At 44.8% G+C, this 19,005-nt stretch overlaps 1 protein-coding gene across 3 annotated transcripts in view; it reads left to right on the forward strand.

Moving 5' to 3' along the window:
- The window catches only part of VIT (vitrin), a 167,014-nt gene that overhangs the window by 97,588 nt on the left and 50,421 nt on the right, over positions 1 to 19,005 (forward strand). For all 3 annotated transcript variants that reach the window (XM_053589777.1, XM_053589778.1, XM_053589779.1), the window contains exons 5-7: positions 4,554 to 4,687; positions 9,526 to 9,603; positions 18,452 to 18,643. In XM_053589777.1, the coding sequence (XP_053445752.1) occupies positions 4,554 to 4,687; positions 9,526 to 9,603; positions 18,452 to 18,643 (404 nt within the window). The remainder of the gene's footprint in view (positions 1 to 4,553; positions 4,688 to 9,525; positions 9,604 to 18,451; positions 18,644 to 19,005) is intronic.

The following is a 19,005-nucleotide window of genomic DNA, read 5'->3' on the forward strand; positions in this document are numbered from 1 at the left end:
AACCCACATCCAGCTGACTATAGTGCCTGCATTCCTAACTGCTGCCTAGTACAGCTTTGAGATGTGGCTCTAAAGTCAATACCTGTCTATTGGATGCTGGATGGAGTTCCTGAATTATTTGGGCTTCCAGTTTCTTTTTCCTTTTCTTTTCTGTTTTGTTTTGTTTTTAGAGAGACAAAGTTTCACTTTGTCACCCTGGGTAGAATACCATGGCATCACAGCTCACAGCAACCTTCAGCTCTTGGGCTTAGGCGATTCTCTTGCCTCAGCCTCCCAAGTAGTTGGGACAACAGGCGCCCACCACAACACCCAGCTATTTTTCCTTTTCTTCATTTGCACATAAGTCAGTTGATTGTTCAGTTGTATCTCTGCCAGAGAGAGAGGAGATGTAAAATTAATTTCTTTTCAAGAGGTCTAGTCAGTAGACTCTGAAATTTGAGGAAAGAAGTAAGAAATAAAAAGCTGTGCCTGAAATAAGGTTTAGGAATTACTAGTAGGTTTCATTGGCCATACTACTCTTTTTCCCACTACTGCAGAGGGGTGAGGAGGTAACTGGTTTTTCAATGGGAGTGGGACTACAAAAGGTCTATTAAAAACAATTAGTGGATCATTAAAGAAAAACAACACCAAATGCTATTTCTTAATGCCAGACCATGAATGAAAAATATTTTCATGCAAAAAGGAAAGAGGAATACAAATCTACACACATGCACAAGCACATGTACATGCTCCCACACAATTGTTTGCACACACACATGCCCACTTACCCTCACATCCTTACACACACACATGCACACCCACCAATGCCATCAACACTCTGCAGGCTGAGTCTGTGTAGACAATGACATCTGCTCCAGAGGCTGGGCTTGTCTTGAAGTTGGTTGCCTGTACTTTCCTAATTGTGATCCTAGATGTTTGGCACTTGCTCCCCCCAACATTTGCTGCCTTCCTCTCTCTTTCTCTCTGGCCCCTCCATGTTTCCTAGGAAGAATGGAGACACAAGAGTAGATTTGACCTCACCAAAGACATCATCAACATGACAAGTGATCCCTTACCTTGCGCTATGATTTTCTCCTTCTAGCACCAACTCAACCTTGCAAGGCTGCTGATGGCATCCTCATCTGTTAGAAGAGGAACTGGGGCACCAGGAAGTTAACTAAATTGCTAGATAGACACACATTCAGGATTAAAACTCATGTCCTCTGACTTCCAGCCCAGAGCCCAGGTGACATATTTACATAAAAACCAGTGAGTCCCAGCACTGCTTAGTATATAAGTGAGGACTCATAGCTAGGACAGGCTTTATGGTGGATGGACATACACCCAGGAAAAAATAAGAAGGACATGGACAGGACCAGGGCTCAGCCATTCTGGTGTCTGGGTTAGGGCTGCAGGAACTTGGTGGAAAAATGTAGATGAGGTTAGAGGGGCAGAGGAGAAGAGGTTGAATGATTTAAAAACAAGATGTGTTGCTTGAGCAACTGAATGACATTACAGCTTCCTGGGCCAGTGACTGACAGAGTGGAAAAACTATTTGGAAAGAGGTATCACCATTCATGGAGAGGATGAATAGAAGTCTTAGGGGAAAGCAGATAGGAATTTTGGATGCTGTCAGCTTTGTTTTTCACTAACAGAGCCAACCTCTTTCCAGAACGTGGGATTTAAGATGTAGAGAACAAGAGCAGAGGGTGCACTGGGGACCTGTAGCTGGTGTCCTGCTGGAGCGCCCACAGTCAGACCAGGACACTGCAGAGAGCATGCTTTGGTCTAGAAATTCAGATTAATGTGGATTAAAGGATTTCATAATCACCTTCTGTATCATGCTCAGAGGCCTTATTACAAACAATTTCCCCTTGATTCCTTCAAACCAAAGGAATAGGGAACATATTTGAGGCATCATATTTTGTCTTCACTTACCCTAAATTAACCCCATATTTAAAGAGAGCCAAGTGCTGGAGAAAGGAACTATTTCTCTGAGACAGAGCAATGAAAAGACCACCTCCCTGCAGATCTCTGATGAGATACATCCTTACAACAGCACCATTCAAAACCCAACCTAGGGGCAAGCTGTCTCTTCTCTCTAAGCCAAAGGACTGGCCCTCAGCTTATCCCCAAACCCTGGCACCAGGATCAGGGAAAGGGACATCAGAGCCATGCTCAATCCCATGCAGGGCATCTGAGAAATGCAAACAAGTGGAACTGGTTTCCTCTTTCAGAAAATATATATGAAGTGCCAACATCAGAGTGATATACCTGAGGTCACATGTGCATAAATTCTCCAAATTACTGTGGCTCTCGGCCCCCTGTCTGCCTCATAAATGGAAACTCAGCTTCCCTCCTCCTCCAGTGCCTCCTGCCGTGGTCAAGTCTCCCTCACATTCTGCCTCCTGAAGTTTATGGGCTACTGACCTTCCCAGGATCTGGAAATATCCACGCCCGCCAGTTAGGCTCACCTACAAGATGAGGCTTCACTCTGTGCCCCAACAGGAAAATCTCATGAGAACACAACAGTTCCACATCTCTACCTGTCCCACAGTCCGGCTTTTCAGTCACAGGACACTGCTTACTAATCCTTACAAGGGCTGGCAGCAGCACAGTCCTATTTGAGAACCCCCTCCCCATTGCCTATAAACAGGGAAGCTGAGCCTGGGGTGAGGGGGGATGAGGGAGGCTTGGGGGGCTTCCCCTACTGGGTGGCAGCTACAGTGCTTCAGACTCTTAAACAAGAGCATGTGCACGTGCACCCAGCTCCCCCAAAATGGTTCTCAGTAAATCCAAAGACTGAGATCCAAATATGTTTCCAGGGGATGAGAGAAGGCTGGGAGTTATCTCCATTTTTCCCACGGGGCAAATCTTTCCATTTGTTTGTTTGTTTGTTTTTATAATTAGAATTTTCACCCTGAGGGTGTGGTGTGCTGGAAAATGTTTACCAACCAGGTCTCCTATGGAGAGGGAGGGGATGGGCCTGATTAGCCAATTCCCATGGTAGAAATACCCTCACTGTGTTTGATTCCAAGCTCCTGATGTCAACCGGCTCACACAATACGGAAAGCTTAACAATCGGCCCTCAGAAGCTGGTATGAGTGGAACCCGTATGCCACTGACAGTCCTTCTCACAAGGAAATGTGACATGCTGTCCTTTCCATAAGAAACTTTTCCATTTCACTGGAAGACGAAAATAACTCCAGAAATTTTTAGGAAATAGTACAAGACTGACCAAACTCGGAGTCTAAGTTGTGAGAACAAGATTCTGAGGGAGGTGAGGGGATAGTGGAGTCACATCAGAATCTGTGGGGAAGGCCTTGTCAAGGCCGATGTGGGAAGCAGGTCTCCCCACGTGAGACAGGAGCCAGATGGGGATGGAAGTCCTGGGCAGGCTGCAGTTGAGAGAGATCCCTGAGGAAAAAGGGCAGTCAACACTCAGGGTGGAGTTGGCATGATTAGAAGGGGCGTTTGTGCTTTTGAACACAGAGGTAGCTCTGAGCAAGAGGAGCAACACTAGGACAAAGTCAGTTAGACCCGGGTTCAATCGCCCCTTGTAATTCACTAGTTGCAAACTCTGGAATGAGGCGCTCAGCTCTCCTACGGGTATGGATATGGACATGGTATAAGCCTGTTTCATGGATTGACCAACATAACAGCATTCTGTCCACTCCACCCCTCAGAGGTCTGCTGAGAGCACCCAGTGACACATTGCACGTGAGAATGGCATCAAAGCAATTAAGTGCTTGACTTGTCCAGTATCATGACTGTGTTCTTTCCGTCTGGGCCATTGGAAGTTGAGTGCTGGAAGTTGCTGACTCACCGTGGAGATGGAAGGGCAGCAAATGGCAACTCATTCCTGGAGGAAGGAAGGGTGTGGATGGGAACAAGTCAGTTTTTTTTTGTTTTTTTTTTAATCCCTGTACTATAAATTATGGATACCCAAAGGACCCATGGTAGCCTCTGGAGCAAGAAATGAAAATGAGAAAGTGCGATTCAGGAACCAGATAGAGCCCCTGCATAACATAGAAGGAAAGAGGTACACATGCCTGGCATCCTCCCATCAAAATCCAAACCTTGCAGAATCCTAGAAATCTAAGAAACAATTTCCAGTCTTTTGAGCATTCTTTTTAATGAGTTTAATTCATCTACATATCTTCCCTCCCTGACTCAAAATAAAAAGAATATTTAAATAATTTTGTGCCCCTCTTTGAAATAACAAGGTTCACTCTGTAATGTCACAAACCAAATTAGAAATTGTCAAGAAAGAGATTTGGCTTAAAAAAACTAGCAGGAATGAGAAAACCAAGGGAAAATAATTTATAGGCATGGTGGTAAAGAGAAAATTCCGACTGACAGAACAATCAGGTCCTATAAGACCTGGGAGTTCAGTGTCAGGCCCAGTGACATGGCACCATTTTGTGGAGTTGGGCCCAAGGTCCAGGTAAACTTTTCTTAATCTCTCTGCTTTCTGATATCTGAATAAAGATGGAAATTGGTTTGATGATCTGTTGGTCACATCAAACAGTATTTCTGTCCTTTCTTCAACAATCATTTTCCTCTCTTCATAGTGGTGTGCTCGATAATTCAGGAGGGAAAATACTTGTTCGGAAAGTGGCTGGACAGTCCGGTTATACAGGGAGTTATTCGAACGGCGTCCAGTCATTATCCCTGCCACGGTGGAGAGAATCCTTCATCGTCTCAGGTATGAACACACACTGGAAAAACGCTGCTGCACATAGCACTGAGGGGACCCGCACAGTGAAATGTACTCTCGTAAGCTGTCATTTTGTGTTTATGCCCCACCTCTTTTCATAAAAGTCCAAAGCATTAGTTCTGACAATTAGGACCATGAAACAATAAATTATAATTACATGACAGATCACTACAAAGTCAAATCTGGAAAGAGTAAAAGGCTCTTGATTGCTCATTTTAAATACGCTACAGCTAACTACAAGTCCCATCAAATTTTTAATTATATTTACTAACGGGTTTTTTAACTAGTCCTTTACTTAGGCCAACTATGACTCAGATCTAGAACCTCATTTCTTGAGATTTTTGATAAATGAATAGCCAGAGGCATATGTTCTTAGGAAACTGAGCCACAATTTTATTGTAGATTTCTAGATTGTTCTTTAATTAATTATTGCACTATTCAATCAGTTCTCCCTATCTAGCACCATAGGATTTTTATAGATAATCATTTTCACTCTTCCCTCACCTTTCAAAGAGATAATATCAATGAACTAAAAATTAGTGTGATTTCACAAAGAAAAGATAATCAAGTATCTTTATACTATCATGACCTACCCTCACATCTTTGCTATTTTTGTGAACTTCCTCAACCCTACTTTTCTGAATTTTCTTTTCTAATTTACAGAAAAATTGAAAGAATAGTATAATGAATACCCATATTATCTTCATCTAGATTCATCAATTAACATTTTGCCATATTTGCTTTAATTTATTAATATATCATTTATCTAAACTTTGTTCTGAGCCATGTGAAAATAAGCAGCTGGCAGAGCGCCTTATCCCTAAATACTTTGGTTCAGTACATACCCAGTAAGAACAAGAACATTTCCCTGCATCACAAGTGGCAATTCCACATCTTAAAAGTTAACATCGATACAATAATATTACATAATATCCAATTGTATCCAATTGCCCCTAAAATATTCTTTATAATAATATCTTCTTTTTTTTTTTTTTAAGATCCATGATCTAATCAAAGATCATGCATTGCGGGGTGGTGCCTGTGGCTCAAAGGAGTAGGGCGTTGGCCCCATATACTGGAGGTAGCAGGTTCAAACCCAGCCCCAGTAAAAAGAAAAAGATTATGCATTGCATTTGCTTGTCATGTCTATTTAATTTGCTTCTAGAAATAGCCCCACCACACTACATTTTTGGTCATGAATTGCATTGACATCTTTGAAGTCCAGGCCTTGTGTCTGCCTGGTACTATATTGCACTATCTGAACCAGAAGCATGTGTGTTTCTTCATGACTGGATTCAGCTGAAATATTGTTGACCAGAATACGTAGCATCATAACTTATCCATGGTGTCTATTACACCAATCCTATGGAGAGGCACATTACATCACCTTGTGCAGTTGTTAGTGATGCAAACTTTGATTACTTGGATAGTTTACTATCCCTCCATGGCAAGGATACTTTGTAATTAATTAGCAATCTGTAGAGTGACACTTTAAAACAGCTTGAGTAGCTTGTTCCCCCAACAAATTTCACCAAATAATTTTAACACCCGTTGCTGATCCTCACTGTAGCAAGTATGACATTAGAAATAGCAAAATTATAATCTTTTCAAGTCATTCCTTCCATATTTATTACCTCCTATCCTATATAAAAAAGGGTTTTCTTCCTCCATCCCCCACATCTATTTTTGTAAGTGCAGTATGTACTCACAGATTTTTTTTTTAAACATGTTATAATCCTTTATCATCATTATTCTTTTTAGTTCTCAAATTTTCCAAGACTGGCCAGTGGGAGTTTCTTTTTCAAGGTTTCAACATGTCACATTAGTGTTTGAACACAACACAATGTTCTATGCTCACCTTACATTTACCCTACTCTGGACCTGAATCTCCCATTTTTCTCTAAGGAGATTCCATGGGATTTTAAACTAGATTCAAGTCAAGAGTCCTGCCCTCCCAACAAGATTAGGTGCCTGGGACTGTCCTGAGAAAGAGCCACCTATAGGAAGTCAACTGATGCAGGGAAGAAATGTCTCCTAATGTAGTATGTCTTCCCATTTCTGCTAGTCACCCCATGCCTCAAGCCCTACTATCCACTATCGATAAAGCTGTAGCAAGACTACAGACAGACCTTCTTCACTTAAGCAATGCCTATTTCCTTCTACCTGCCAAATTTTGCACACCTAAGGTTCATATTAGACTAGTTTCTTTGTCAGATAGTGGAAGGGCATAAACTACCAGTACTGTGGGTCTTTGCCTATAATAAAGAATTCAAAACAGAAAAATGCTAATGTCTAAAATATGTATATGTTCAGACAAAGAGATATATCATCTCCACATAGATGTGTACCAAGTAGCTCCTGCCTACATAAGGCTATTTCAACCATAAAAGCTCAGTCTGCAATCCAAGAATCTCAACAGAGGTTTAAAAGAAGAATTAATTTCATGACAGTAGATAACTTCGGAATTCTTTTTAAATGAAAATCAATCTGCTGAGATTATTCTCTATAAATCCCAGCTTCCATCTCCTCTCATTCCACATAGTGACATTTAACTGAAAATGTAAAACTTTTTGCCAATGATAATAAGCATTTGCCTTCTGCAATGGCTAAGAAGCCTCTTTTGAATGAGTCAGGAGAGCACAGTACAGCACAGGGGCACCCCCTGAGTGACAGTCAGGGGCCGCTCCCCATTGTTCAGAGGTCCACAGCCAGCAAGTTTAATTTGGATGAAGCCAGAATCCTCTTCTAAAGGCTCAGACACCTCGGTGGCCTTTTTCTGGGTTTTTATTTCTAATTTTCACATCCTCCGTTCTCCTTTAATCAATTCCCTTTGGCCGGCTGAGAAGGAAACAGGAGAGAGATGTGTGTCGCATGCTCTTCGGACAGTCCAGGCATGCAAAAGGCCACAAGGGACCCCCGAACACTGCCCATGTAGTCTTTGATCCACAGGTTGGAAAAACTGAGCTCAGGCTCCTTCTCCTTCTGAATAGAAACAGAAAAGGCCATGGGGTTTAGATGTGAGAAGAATAGTAAACGGGGGACATAATGTCTCTGCATCACTTTCTGTCCGTTAGGTGTGGCCCACAGATAGGGGACCCTCACAGGGTCTGAAATCAACTCGATTGTCATCTATTCAGAGCAGGCCGGGACACGGGTGGAGGACTTGGAAATGTCAGTCAATCCAGGTGATTTTAACAAGGTGAAGTCAGCCCAAACATTTCGCCTCATCCACCTTTTAAGTGGCATTTATAGGTAATACCAGAATAAATTTTTGTATTTCTATGGAGCTACAGAGTTCCAAAACATTTTCACTTTTTTTCCCATTTGTTCCCCACAACTCTGTGCAGAAAGGAGGGCCCTGTCATTATTCATATTTTCCGAATGAAGCAAACGAGAGGGAGTTAATTAAAGGTAAAATAGAAACAGAAACCCAGATTGTCTTACCCCCAGTCTCTGGTCCTTCCTGACCCCTGTTATTCTGTCTGCTTCAGGAGCCTTGTGCAGATGGGAGGTTTGCTGATGGGGCACCAGAGCCTCTTCCACAGCACAGGCTGCCCTCGGCAGCACCGCTCACCACCTCCCCCACAATCCCCACCCTGCAAAGTATTCCCTCAGGGTAACAGCTGGGACCCTTTTATTATTAGATGAAAATAACAGCTAATAGGTAATACACAGGTACTACTCCCAAGACTATTTGAATTTAGCAGTGATCTAGGCATTCAGATATTTCTTCTCTGGATAAATTAGAGGGTGACAAAAAATGTAGACACATTTTAAGAAAGGAAAAAACTGCATTAAAAATGTAGTGCTCAGGCGGTGCCTGTGGCTCAAAGGAGGGCGCCAGCCCCATATGCCAGAGGTAGCGGTTCAAACCCAGCCCCGGCCAAAAACAAACAAAAAAAAATGTAGTGCTCAATATATACTGATAACATTTGTTATCGTATTTATCATATCTTGTATCTCTTGTAATTGCAGAAGTCAAATGTAACTATAATATTGCCATTTTAATACAGTTTTTTCCTTTCTTAAATTGGGTACACATTTTTTTGTACCCATATAGAGCACTTCTCTATATGACAGAAAATAAATGCTTGTAGGCACTGGAGATTGAAAAGTTACTTGCCTTCAGAGGGCTTACCACATTCCCGCGGCACTTTCAGTTTAATTGTGGAACAGAGCTCTTCATACAGTGGAATTTCTGGCATCACTTCCTGGCCAAAAGAAAGACTTGTGCCGGCAGCAGCCTTGTCCAGTAATCTTGTGTTGTCCCAGGCTTGGTGCCTGCTCGCCAGATCGCCTGATCCCTGAGAGGTATTCCCACTCCTCCTTGCCTAGCAGCTGGGAGGGTAACAAATGGTCGCTTTCAGAGGTGATCTATATTTACCTACTTTCAGGTTTCTCTACCACGAGGAAATTGAAATGGATCCCTCTGGGTCTGTGAAAGTGAGAGGCAGCCAGCCTAGGACCAGAGCGCTCCATCGTCTGAAAGGAGAGCGCGTAGAATGTTTTCACATTCATCTCCTGCTATGTGTTTAATTAAACCCGGAAAGCCTCATGTAGGAAAGCCATGCCACCTTTCGTGAGCGAGAGGAGGGTTGCCAATGTTAAACCATTCTGAGTCACAGAGATTTGATTGACTTCTATTCCAATATTCATAAAACACAGGCTATACAGGAAAACAAAATGCCATTTCACTTTCTCATCACAATCAACAATTCAGCGTGAGGGAGACGGACTGAAATTGGAAGGAAGGAATCAACTTAACAGTACAGAACCATCTCAAACTCCTAGCTCTCGAAATAAATCTTTTTTTTTCTTTTTTGCAGAAAGTAAACCCCAAAAGGGTATAACCTACCCATCAGCTCTTACATATTCATCACCCAAGAGCCCAGCTGCCAAAGCAGGCAAGTGCCCACATTGATCTAATCTAAAACTTCTGAATTGGTAAACAGCAGTGTTGTGTTTTAGGAGATGGTGTAGAAATTAACATCTTAACTGGACAAGCTCCACTGATTCTGGTGATATGTTAACAGATGCCAGGAACATGGGCATAGAAGTCAGTGGGATCAGAGGGCCGGGGCTGAACAGTGAAAGCTTTATTTTTTGTTTGTTTGTTTTCACAACCCCAGAATTGTCTCTATATTTGTGTCATTTTCATTCAGAACGACTGTGGCCTTGAATTTTATTGTGTTGTTACATTAGATGATGACATGACATTCTGTCTGAAAATGTTTCCTGGCAGCTACAAAGAGTCTGTATCTGCTTAGGTAGGAGGTACAGGGAAGCAAAGAGAATGATGTGGCTTATGTGATAACAGCAAGCTGCTAGTCCAGGTAAGCCAGGCCAAGAGCACTGCGTCGAGTGGTCGTGCCAACCCAGCTTCCACGTGAACCACAGAAGAGGGTACATGTCGGTGTCGCTCGGCCGCCGGCCAGCAGGGACAAACACACCAACACAGACAGCTTTCAGCAAGTTTATTATCGGGGGCAAGCAGCTTGTCCGGGGAGAGCAGGATGGAAAAGCTCTAACCTTGTCCGGGGAGAGCAGGATGGAAAAGCCCTCTAAACTTGTCCGGGGAAAGCAGGATGGAAAAGCCCTAACCTTGTCCGGCGAGAGCAGGATGGAAAAGCTCTCTCTAACCTTGTTTACAGCACTCTGTATATATACTCTAGGACACATCCTGTTATTGCGGTTTCTTGACCTAGATATCTCTCCAATGAGCGCAAAGGGCACAGGGCGGCAAGGTTGTTGCCAGGGCGCAGCCTGCGAGCAGGTTTCCTAAAGTACGCCTCCGCCATCCTGTTTTTGTGCCTGATCAATACATTGTATAAGGGCCCTCCACAGGTACAGGCAGACCTTGGGCCAAGAAAATACCTTCTTCTGGGTTTCTGTGTTAAATCAAGAACTATGGTATGCATTACTGTGTCTTGGGAGGTGCTGTGACTTCCCAGACAAAGGGAGGCTGCGAGTTGCTTTATAATGGGATTTCTTGCTGCTTCCAGAACCCTGACAGGCCAGCTGATTCAGTTCAGGTTCTGTTCACATACTTAAGGTGAACATGGTTGACGAATAGTGAATTACGAAGCTAGCGTTTCGCGAGCATTTGCTGTGTGCCAGGCATTGTGCCGGGAGCTTCACCTGACTGCCGCATTTAGCCACCCCAGACCGCCTTCCGTATGTACCGCTGCACTAATTATTTGTGGAAAGTGCAGCAAGAGAAGTTAAGTAACTTACCCTTTGTCAAACAGCTAGAAAGTCACAGCAAATCAAATCCAGTCTGGCTCCAGAAACCCCTCTCTAAATCATTATCTGAGATTTTTTTGTCCTAATACCAGTGGATATGAAAAGTCCAGATCTGAGGAGCTTTAGCATACAAATAAAGAATGTTTTACCCTTATTTGTCCTAAATGTCCCCTCACCTCCCAACTTAATGCCCCAACTAGATCAGTAATGAGTTTTTAATGAGTCCAGTGGTCTAGAACTGTTGGTTTAGTTGCAAGGATGCAGCTATTCCTTAGCCCACCTGCAAGCTGGCAGTGGGTGCTGGGGCCCATGGATCACTTCTGAGATATCACCTGTCATTCTTTGGTATGGGCACAGGGAAGAGGTATGGGTGGCAGAGGTCTCCTTACGTGGCCAGTGTCTTTGTTATTTCATTGAGCCCCGTGGCCTCTGCTCGTGGGATGAATTCTGAGCAAATGATGTGTGTGGACTTCTGGGGTGACGGGACAGTGTTCAACTTTATTTGGCTCTCTCTTCCTGGGCCAAAAATCTGTGCTCCCACCGCTTTCTCCAAATTAGGTAACCCCCCTTGGGCAGCCCCTTCACACAGAGTCTCGGGAGTGGCTGGGGTGGGAGGAGAGCTGGACGGAGTGAGGCTGCTGTCCTCTCTCCATTTCCCTTCACCTGTGGTCTGGGCTGCACCAGCTGCACCCCTCCCCTCTCAGAGATCCCGAGAGCACAAACAGTCCTTACGTTCAAGTGAAACTCCCAGCTTCAGGAACCACATGTCAAACACCCCTTAGATTTCACCCTGAGCGGAAGAGCACTTCTAGACTACCCACCAAACTCTCTGCAAGTTCCACTCCTGCAAGGTGGAGGTGAGTCTGTGGAAAGCCTGGGGGGAGAGGAGATGCCCATCTCCCCTTTTTCCAGGCTCTTGCAGGCTTGGTGACTGACTCTCTTGAAGCACCTTGACTTGGCTTAGAGAGGACACTACATGAAGGCCAGGAGGAATATCCTCCACCCTGAACACGGCTCTCCTTAAAGGTGACTCTGCCACCTCCCTTCTTCTGGCCTTTTCCTTCCACTCACTGCCTGGGGTGAGGAGCTGCTGTGGTTGTACAGATTCTACTGGAATGGCCTCACCTGAGGGAAGCTCGGTGGCACCTCTCGTCATTCAGAAAGGGGTACTTGGGCCCTTCTGGCTTCAGCTTTGCACCTGGACAACAGGAAGAGTCCCACACACGCTCCTGTGACTGTAGCTATTGGCAAAGTGCTCACTTTGTGCCAGACACCTGTACTCCAGTAACTCCAGGGCAGAGAGCCAGTGCCTTTCCCTGCTCCAGATGAGGAAGCTGAGCCTTAGAGAGGTTTGGTAACGTGTCCGTGGGCATAGTTCTAACCAGCCCATACAATACTCAAACTCTGTATCACCTAAAAGCAGGTAAAAGTGGGAGAAGAGTGGAGAGGAGCGACCCCACAGTCCAGTGATAACTTAGCAGCAGTTCTCACCATATAAAGGGCCACGGCATTAGAAAGGTTGAGAACCACTGACTTAGAGTCTAAAATCCATGTGGTTTCTGCATCTTATGCAGCAGAGATCATTTTCAGAAGTATCTACCCCAAGCACCCTCTAGCACCACCAAGCACTTGTTCCAGATGCCTCAGTCATGGACTTCCATGAGGATCACGGGTGGGCCAGGGCACTCTTCTTGCAATTTGCTACTACAGAAACTTATAAATCAGCAAGGGCCATAGTTACACCAGGCCTTGCTGGTATCACTTGTCCCCTCCCCCAGACTATCTCCACTTTTGATGACAGCATCGCTGGGCATTAACAACTCCTTATTTCTAGATTATATGTGGTTGTCAGAGTCTGAAATATTAAAAGTTAAGTCATTCATTCTTCATTCATTCATTCAATACCCATGTATTAAGCACCTTCCCTGTGCCACACTCCAAGCTAAACTATAAGCACTCCAACATAAAAGGGACACTTGGGGTCTCACCCAGTCTCAAGATAGAGGAACCTCTTTCTTTAAAGTCACAATTCCACCATCAAGTAATGCTCATGAATTCAAATAAATCCTGGCAAGAGCCCTAGAGGAGCATCCCCCTCATTGCTACTCTTCCTCAAATGATAAAGTTCCTTCAAAAATTGGGGGAAGCAAAAGAGATGACGGGCCAGCAGCTGCTCAGGTCTCAGCACGCCCCTCTAAGATGCTTCCCAGTCTATCTGAGAAGGTGAGTCGACAGGCAAATCAGGCTAGGATGGCCTCCAGAGCACAAAAACTTTTTCCATGGGAAATTACCCCTCAGAAATATCGATAGAAGACATCTTGATTAGCCCAATGCAGCCCACACTGAGGACAGACATTACCTGAGGTCGAATCTATTCCAGGGTAGCTGTTAGGCTGGCAGCTGCTATTTGGCTGCCATGAGCCACTCTAGGCAAATTAAAGCAGGTTAAGTGTTGGTGTGCAGGGGTCCACCAAGCAATGGGAAAATGGATCTTATTAGAAGCTGCTGAGCAAGAACATCAGGAAAATGTCCTCCTGCCTGCCGTGGCTGTCTGCTAAGTCCCTGGCCTTGGAAGAAAGTGAAGCCAAAGTTTACTATAATACTTTAGCTTCCCAGGAACCTCCTGCCCTCCTGCCTCCCCACAAAGGCCACTCCCTCACCCTGTCTTGAGAATAAAGGTTTTGACAAGATCTCAAGAGACCTTGGGCTTCCTTTTAATGGGAACCACCTTAAGGAATCTTAAAGCTGTTCAAACCCACCTCCCACTTTATTTGTGGAAAAAAGCATGGATTTGAAATCAAACCAACATGGGCCCAAATCCTGGCTCTGCTACCCATTGTGTGTGCGACCTTAAACACATTGCTTGACCTCTTAGAAAACCTGTTATTTATCTTAAAAATAGGAATACTTAGAAAGACTTCCTGAATCATCATTAATATTTGATATGAATGCTTCTATGAAAGAGGTCATTGCAATGTCTGGCACACAGTAGACGCTCAGTGAATATGAGATTCCCAGCCTCATATATAACCCTGAGTCACAACGTAATAGGTTAGTGGTGAAGAAAACCAATCACTTGACCTCTGAGTATTGCTGCTACTCTGGCTTCCCTCACTGACAGCCCTGTTCTTCAGCGGGGGGTGGGGGGGAGTAGAGATGAAGATAAATGTCAGCTACTACCTTTGTGGGACAACCGCTGGGCCCTTGAAGACAAGCTCTCCAATTATGACAATGGCCCTGCCAAGCAGGTGTGCCACCCCCACTATAGAGCAGAAGGATCCAGGCTCAGAGAGCTTCACAGGCAAGGCTGGTGAAGGTGCAGCACAGTCCAGCCCTGCCTTGGTGTGGTTCTCAATTCAGATGTCCAAGAGCCCACCCCAGGTGGAGTGAATCAGAAACTGTGTAAAAACACACAAACAAAAAAGAATTCTGTTAAAAAACACCTCCCACTGTGATTCCAATGATGAGCCTGGTGAGGGAGGTCCCAGATACCACCTGCTGCTCTGGAGAAGGCAGCTGTCTGGAGCTGCCCTTGACCACGTCCATCTGAAAGAATATGTTGACAGAGCCTAAGGGAAATTTTAAAATACTTTCCCATGAAAATATTTGAAAAAAATCAAACTTCCATGTGTGTGACATTTTACAAAGCAATTGTTTTGGGCAGCACCTGTAGCTCAAGGAGTAGGGTGCTGGCCGCATATACCAGAGGTGGCAGGTTCATACCCAGCCCTGGCCCTCCCACCCCCACCCCCCAAAAAAAAAAACTACAAAAAAAGAAAAAAAATTGTTTTACTGGTTTCATTCCAAATTGCTCAAAAAGAACCTGGTTCCATGAAGAATTCACTTTGGATCAAATCAAGGACATCTGTTCAGTAAGGAGCTAGGGGCTCTTGGAGTGGGAGGGGTAATTTTTCTCTATATCCCCCTTTTTTTTTTTTTTTTTTTTTTTTCTCTCTATATCCCCCTTTAAAGACAGTTCTAATCTATAAAGAAGAGCAGGCCAAAACAGCAGCCATGGCTATGCCAGTTGAATTTATGATATGCTTGAAAATATCTGCATTATAACCAAGAGACACAGAGGCTGCCATCGGGACATTTAACCTCCCTCTAGCAAATCAACACTAGCAAAGACAGACTAGGATCTTGGAATTAGCCAACGGTATGAGAAAAAGATCAGGGTGCCAGCCGTAAACTCAGTCGACTTGCCTACATCACCCACCCCAACCTTGGGAAGCATGCTCGTGCACACATTGCCAAGGGTCTCAGGCTCTGCCGGCCAAAGGCCAAGGCCAAGGATCAAATGAAGGCCCAGTCTGCTGCTTCATCTGCAGCTCCAGCTTCAGTTCCAGCTCAGGCTCCCAAAGGTGCCCAGGCCCCCACGAAGGCTCCAGAGTAGAGGCATCTGTCAGCCATGAGGACAAAAGGACTGGTGTGACCTCTAGGCTGCTGTCTATATGGGTCTGGGGTCCTCCTGTGCTATTTGTACAAATAAACCTGAGGCAGAAAAAAAAATGTGCACTATTTGCCAAGTATTAATAGTTTTACTTAGACGACATCATGGTTTATGAATAATTTATAAGTAAAACCTATTGTCAGCTTATTCATATGTTTCTCTTCGAATTATTAATTATATCCTGGTCCATAAAATACACAAGTGATTCTGTTAAATGGTTTTTCCCTAAATGCAGTAGATCCAAACCTGGGTCTGTGTGTCCCTAAAGAGGCATTAATGCCTGGTAGCGTGTACCAGAGGGTGAACAGTGGAGTACCCTGGAGAAATTAGAAACTTCCCTTCTACTCGTTATGAAACCTCGATCCTTTTAAAGTAATGGAAATGTCATAAATCAGGCAGATTCAGCTTTGGCCAAGGGTGACTTGAAGAACAGCTAAACCCCTGCGGCTGCTGCCAGCTCGTTAGTGGTTTGTCTGGCATGGTTTCCAGGCAGATTTAAAGGCAACCAACTGCTGGCAAGAAACAGGGCACATGAGAGGTCTGCTTCTTACCTTGATCACTAATGCCTGCAGGAGCAGATAGAGGCGGATTCCCCCACAACTCCAGGCCTGGAGTTTGCTGACCTGTTCTCTGTGGTCAGTGCTGTGATTCCCAAAGAAAGTGAAAGAGTCCGGGTGAGGAGGTGAATAGGTGCCAGGGCAGGGCAAACCCACCATGCTTTTGTCTGCATGGCTGGCCCAGGACTGTGGCTCTGATGTGATTTTTCCAGGATGTTGGACAATGTCAAAGAGGAAATGGAGGAAATTCTCACCAAGAGGGAACAAGAAGGAAACACCTTTTTTTTTTTTTTGAGACAGAGTCTCACTTTGTCTCCCACTGTAGAGTGCTGAAACGTCATAGCTCACAGCAACCTCAAACTCTTGGGCTCAAGCAATCCTCTTGCCTCAGCCTCCCGAGTAGCTGGAACTACAGGCACCTGCCACAAGACCCAGCTATTTTTACACATGGGGTCTCGCTCTGGCTCAGGCTGGTCTCAAACTCCTGAGCTCAGGCAATCCGCCTCAGCCGCCAGAGTGCTGGGATTACAGGCATGAGCCACCTCGCAGCAGAAGCACCTTCTTAGCTCAGAGGCTAGCCCTTTGGTCAGCTTCTCTGTGTGCCAAAAGTTTATGAATCCTAAGCAGAGTGATAAAATAGTCACATCCTAATCCTTGGAACCTGTAAATATTTCCTTATATGGCAAAAATTTAAAAATAAAAACAAACAAAAAAAATCCCCAAAACAACAACCAGTGGGTTGTTGCTAATGTGATTAGATTATGTGATTAGATTAAGGGTTCTGAGATGGGAAGGTTATTCTGGATTATCTGGGTGGGTCCTAAATACCGTCCTCTGTGCCTTTATAAAAGGTATCCAAAGGAAGACTATTTCACACTCATAGAGGAGGTCATGTGAGGATGGGACAGAAACAGATTCGAGGGTGCTGACCCTGAAGATGGAGGCAGCATAGGCTCGAGTCAAGGAAAGCAGCCGCCAGCACAGAACCTAAAGGGCAGGAAACAGATGCTGCTCTAAAGCCTACTGAGGAAGCTCAGTGCTGCAGTGGGCCCAGTGTTGCTGATTTCGGACTTCCAGCCTCTGGAACTACGAGGGAATACATTGCTATTGTTGCAAGCCACCTCGTTTGTGGTGACTTGTTACAGCAAACCCCAGGGATGGGAGCTGGCTCACCACCACTACTGCCCAGCGGGCAATGGCAAGAGTGGGTGCTTGTTCCACTGAGGAGCTGCTCACTTGGGGGCCACTGCGTGTCTCTCTCTGGCACAGACTCACAGTTCTCAAGACAGTCTCCGATGCCTGTGACTAGCCAGTCCCTTCCAGAGGTGTCCAACCTTTTGGCTTCTCTGGGCCACACTGGAAGAAGAGTTGTCTTGGGCCACACGTTAAAAATGCAAACACTAATGAAAGCTGATAAGCAAAAACAAACAAACAAACAAAAAAATGGTGTCTGCATACTTTTTGTGATATCCACCCCTGCAGAGAAACAACAAAGTCCTCACATAATCTACATCTGGCCCGTGGGCTGCAGGTCCACCACCCCTGCCAGAGATACTCACAGAGCACCAGCGCACTAACCACTGTAACATGCTTTACAGGGAGGCAGCTGCACAGGCGATTAAAATGGCAGAAGCAGCCCAGGTCAGCACTCGCGAACAGAGAGCACAGTCCAGGAGCAGAGTCTGTTAGTTCTGTTATACCATTTTACAGATGAGGAAACTGAGGTCCCAGAGGAGTTGGTTGCCTAGTCATGAACCAATCTACACTAGAACATGAAGAATGCATTCTCTGCCGGGGATGGTGGCTCACACCATCTGTAATCTGTGGGAGGCTGAGGCAGGAGGATTGCTTGAGCTCAGGAGTTTGAGACTTGCCTGAGCAAAAGTGAGACCCCTACTCATAAAAAAATGAAAAACCCAGCCAGGCGCCATTGCAATGGTCTGTAATCCCAGCGGCTTCTGGAGGTTGAGGCAGCGGGATGCCCACAGCCCGAGTCTGAGGTTACAGTGAGCTATGACATATTGCACTCTCCATAGATTATAGGGTGGGACTTGGTCTCAACAACAACAACAACAAAAAAGCAAGGAAATAAAAAGAAAAAAGAACACCTTCTCTAAAAATAAGTTGTAGAAAGCCCCAAAAGAACTTTCTATTCCAAGGCCAAATCTACTTGAAACAGGAAAAAAAAAAGTACAGGAACCATTAATTCAGAAATTAATCGTGTTCTTCCTTATCTCTGCCCCATGTGGCTATAGTTTTGAACTTTCATTTAATTATTTTATTGTTATTTAATCTTTGGTGTGTTTATTGGATTATTGCTCTGAGCCTGTACATTCCTTCAGGCAACAATGGTGGGCCCTTCATCTGGACTCTCCCTCCACAGTGTCTTACACGAGTCTTTGCTCATAGCTAGTGATCAATAAATATATATTTTATTTCTACTCCTGTAAGAGCTGAAAGGCTATTTGTGGGCATGGGTATAATTCCATTTTCTTACAGGTGAGACCACAAAAGCCTATCAGAGGCCCCCTGTTCCAGAGACCACCACACAGCCAGGCGCTGTGACAAAAGTTCTGGTTGTTACCACAGCTGAGGCTGCCCACACCACCTTGCCAAAGCCATCCCCATCTGCAGCTTCCACCACCAGCAGCCCCAGACCACAGCCCGTGGGCCACAGGAGCCGGGAGATAGGTCAGTAGGTGGACCCTGTGTTGCTGTTTGCTAAGAAAGCGGGAGATTGGGTTTTGGAGTAGCTGCTCAGTCTGAACCCCTGTATGTAGTGCCCTCTCCCACCTTTGGAGCTGGGTAAATGGGGAACCCCTGAGACCCAGGCTGGGGAATGTGATTGTGTCCCCCCAGATTCAAGGGAGCATACAGCATCAAAAACAGGTCTGCTGTTATCATACTTTCGAAGGTCGAATAATAAGTAAAACTTACCCATTGCAAAATCCTCATTTCATCAACAGCTCAGCTGAAGGGATAGTAGTTTTCTATGTAAATACTGTTGGGATTTTTGTTATTGTTGTTGTTAAAGTGATAAATGGCATATACCT

This window comes from Nycticebus coucang, chromosome 4 (genome assembly GCF_027406575.1).
Source record: "Nycticebus coucang isolate mNycCou1 chromosome 4, mNycCou1.pri, whole genome shotgun sequence".
Taxonomy (NCBI): Eukaryota; Metazoa; Chordata; class Mammalia; order Primates; family Lorisidae; genus Nycticebus; species Nycticebus coucang.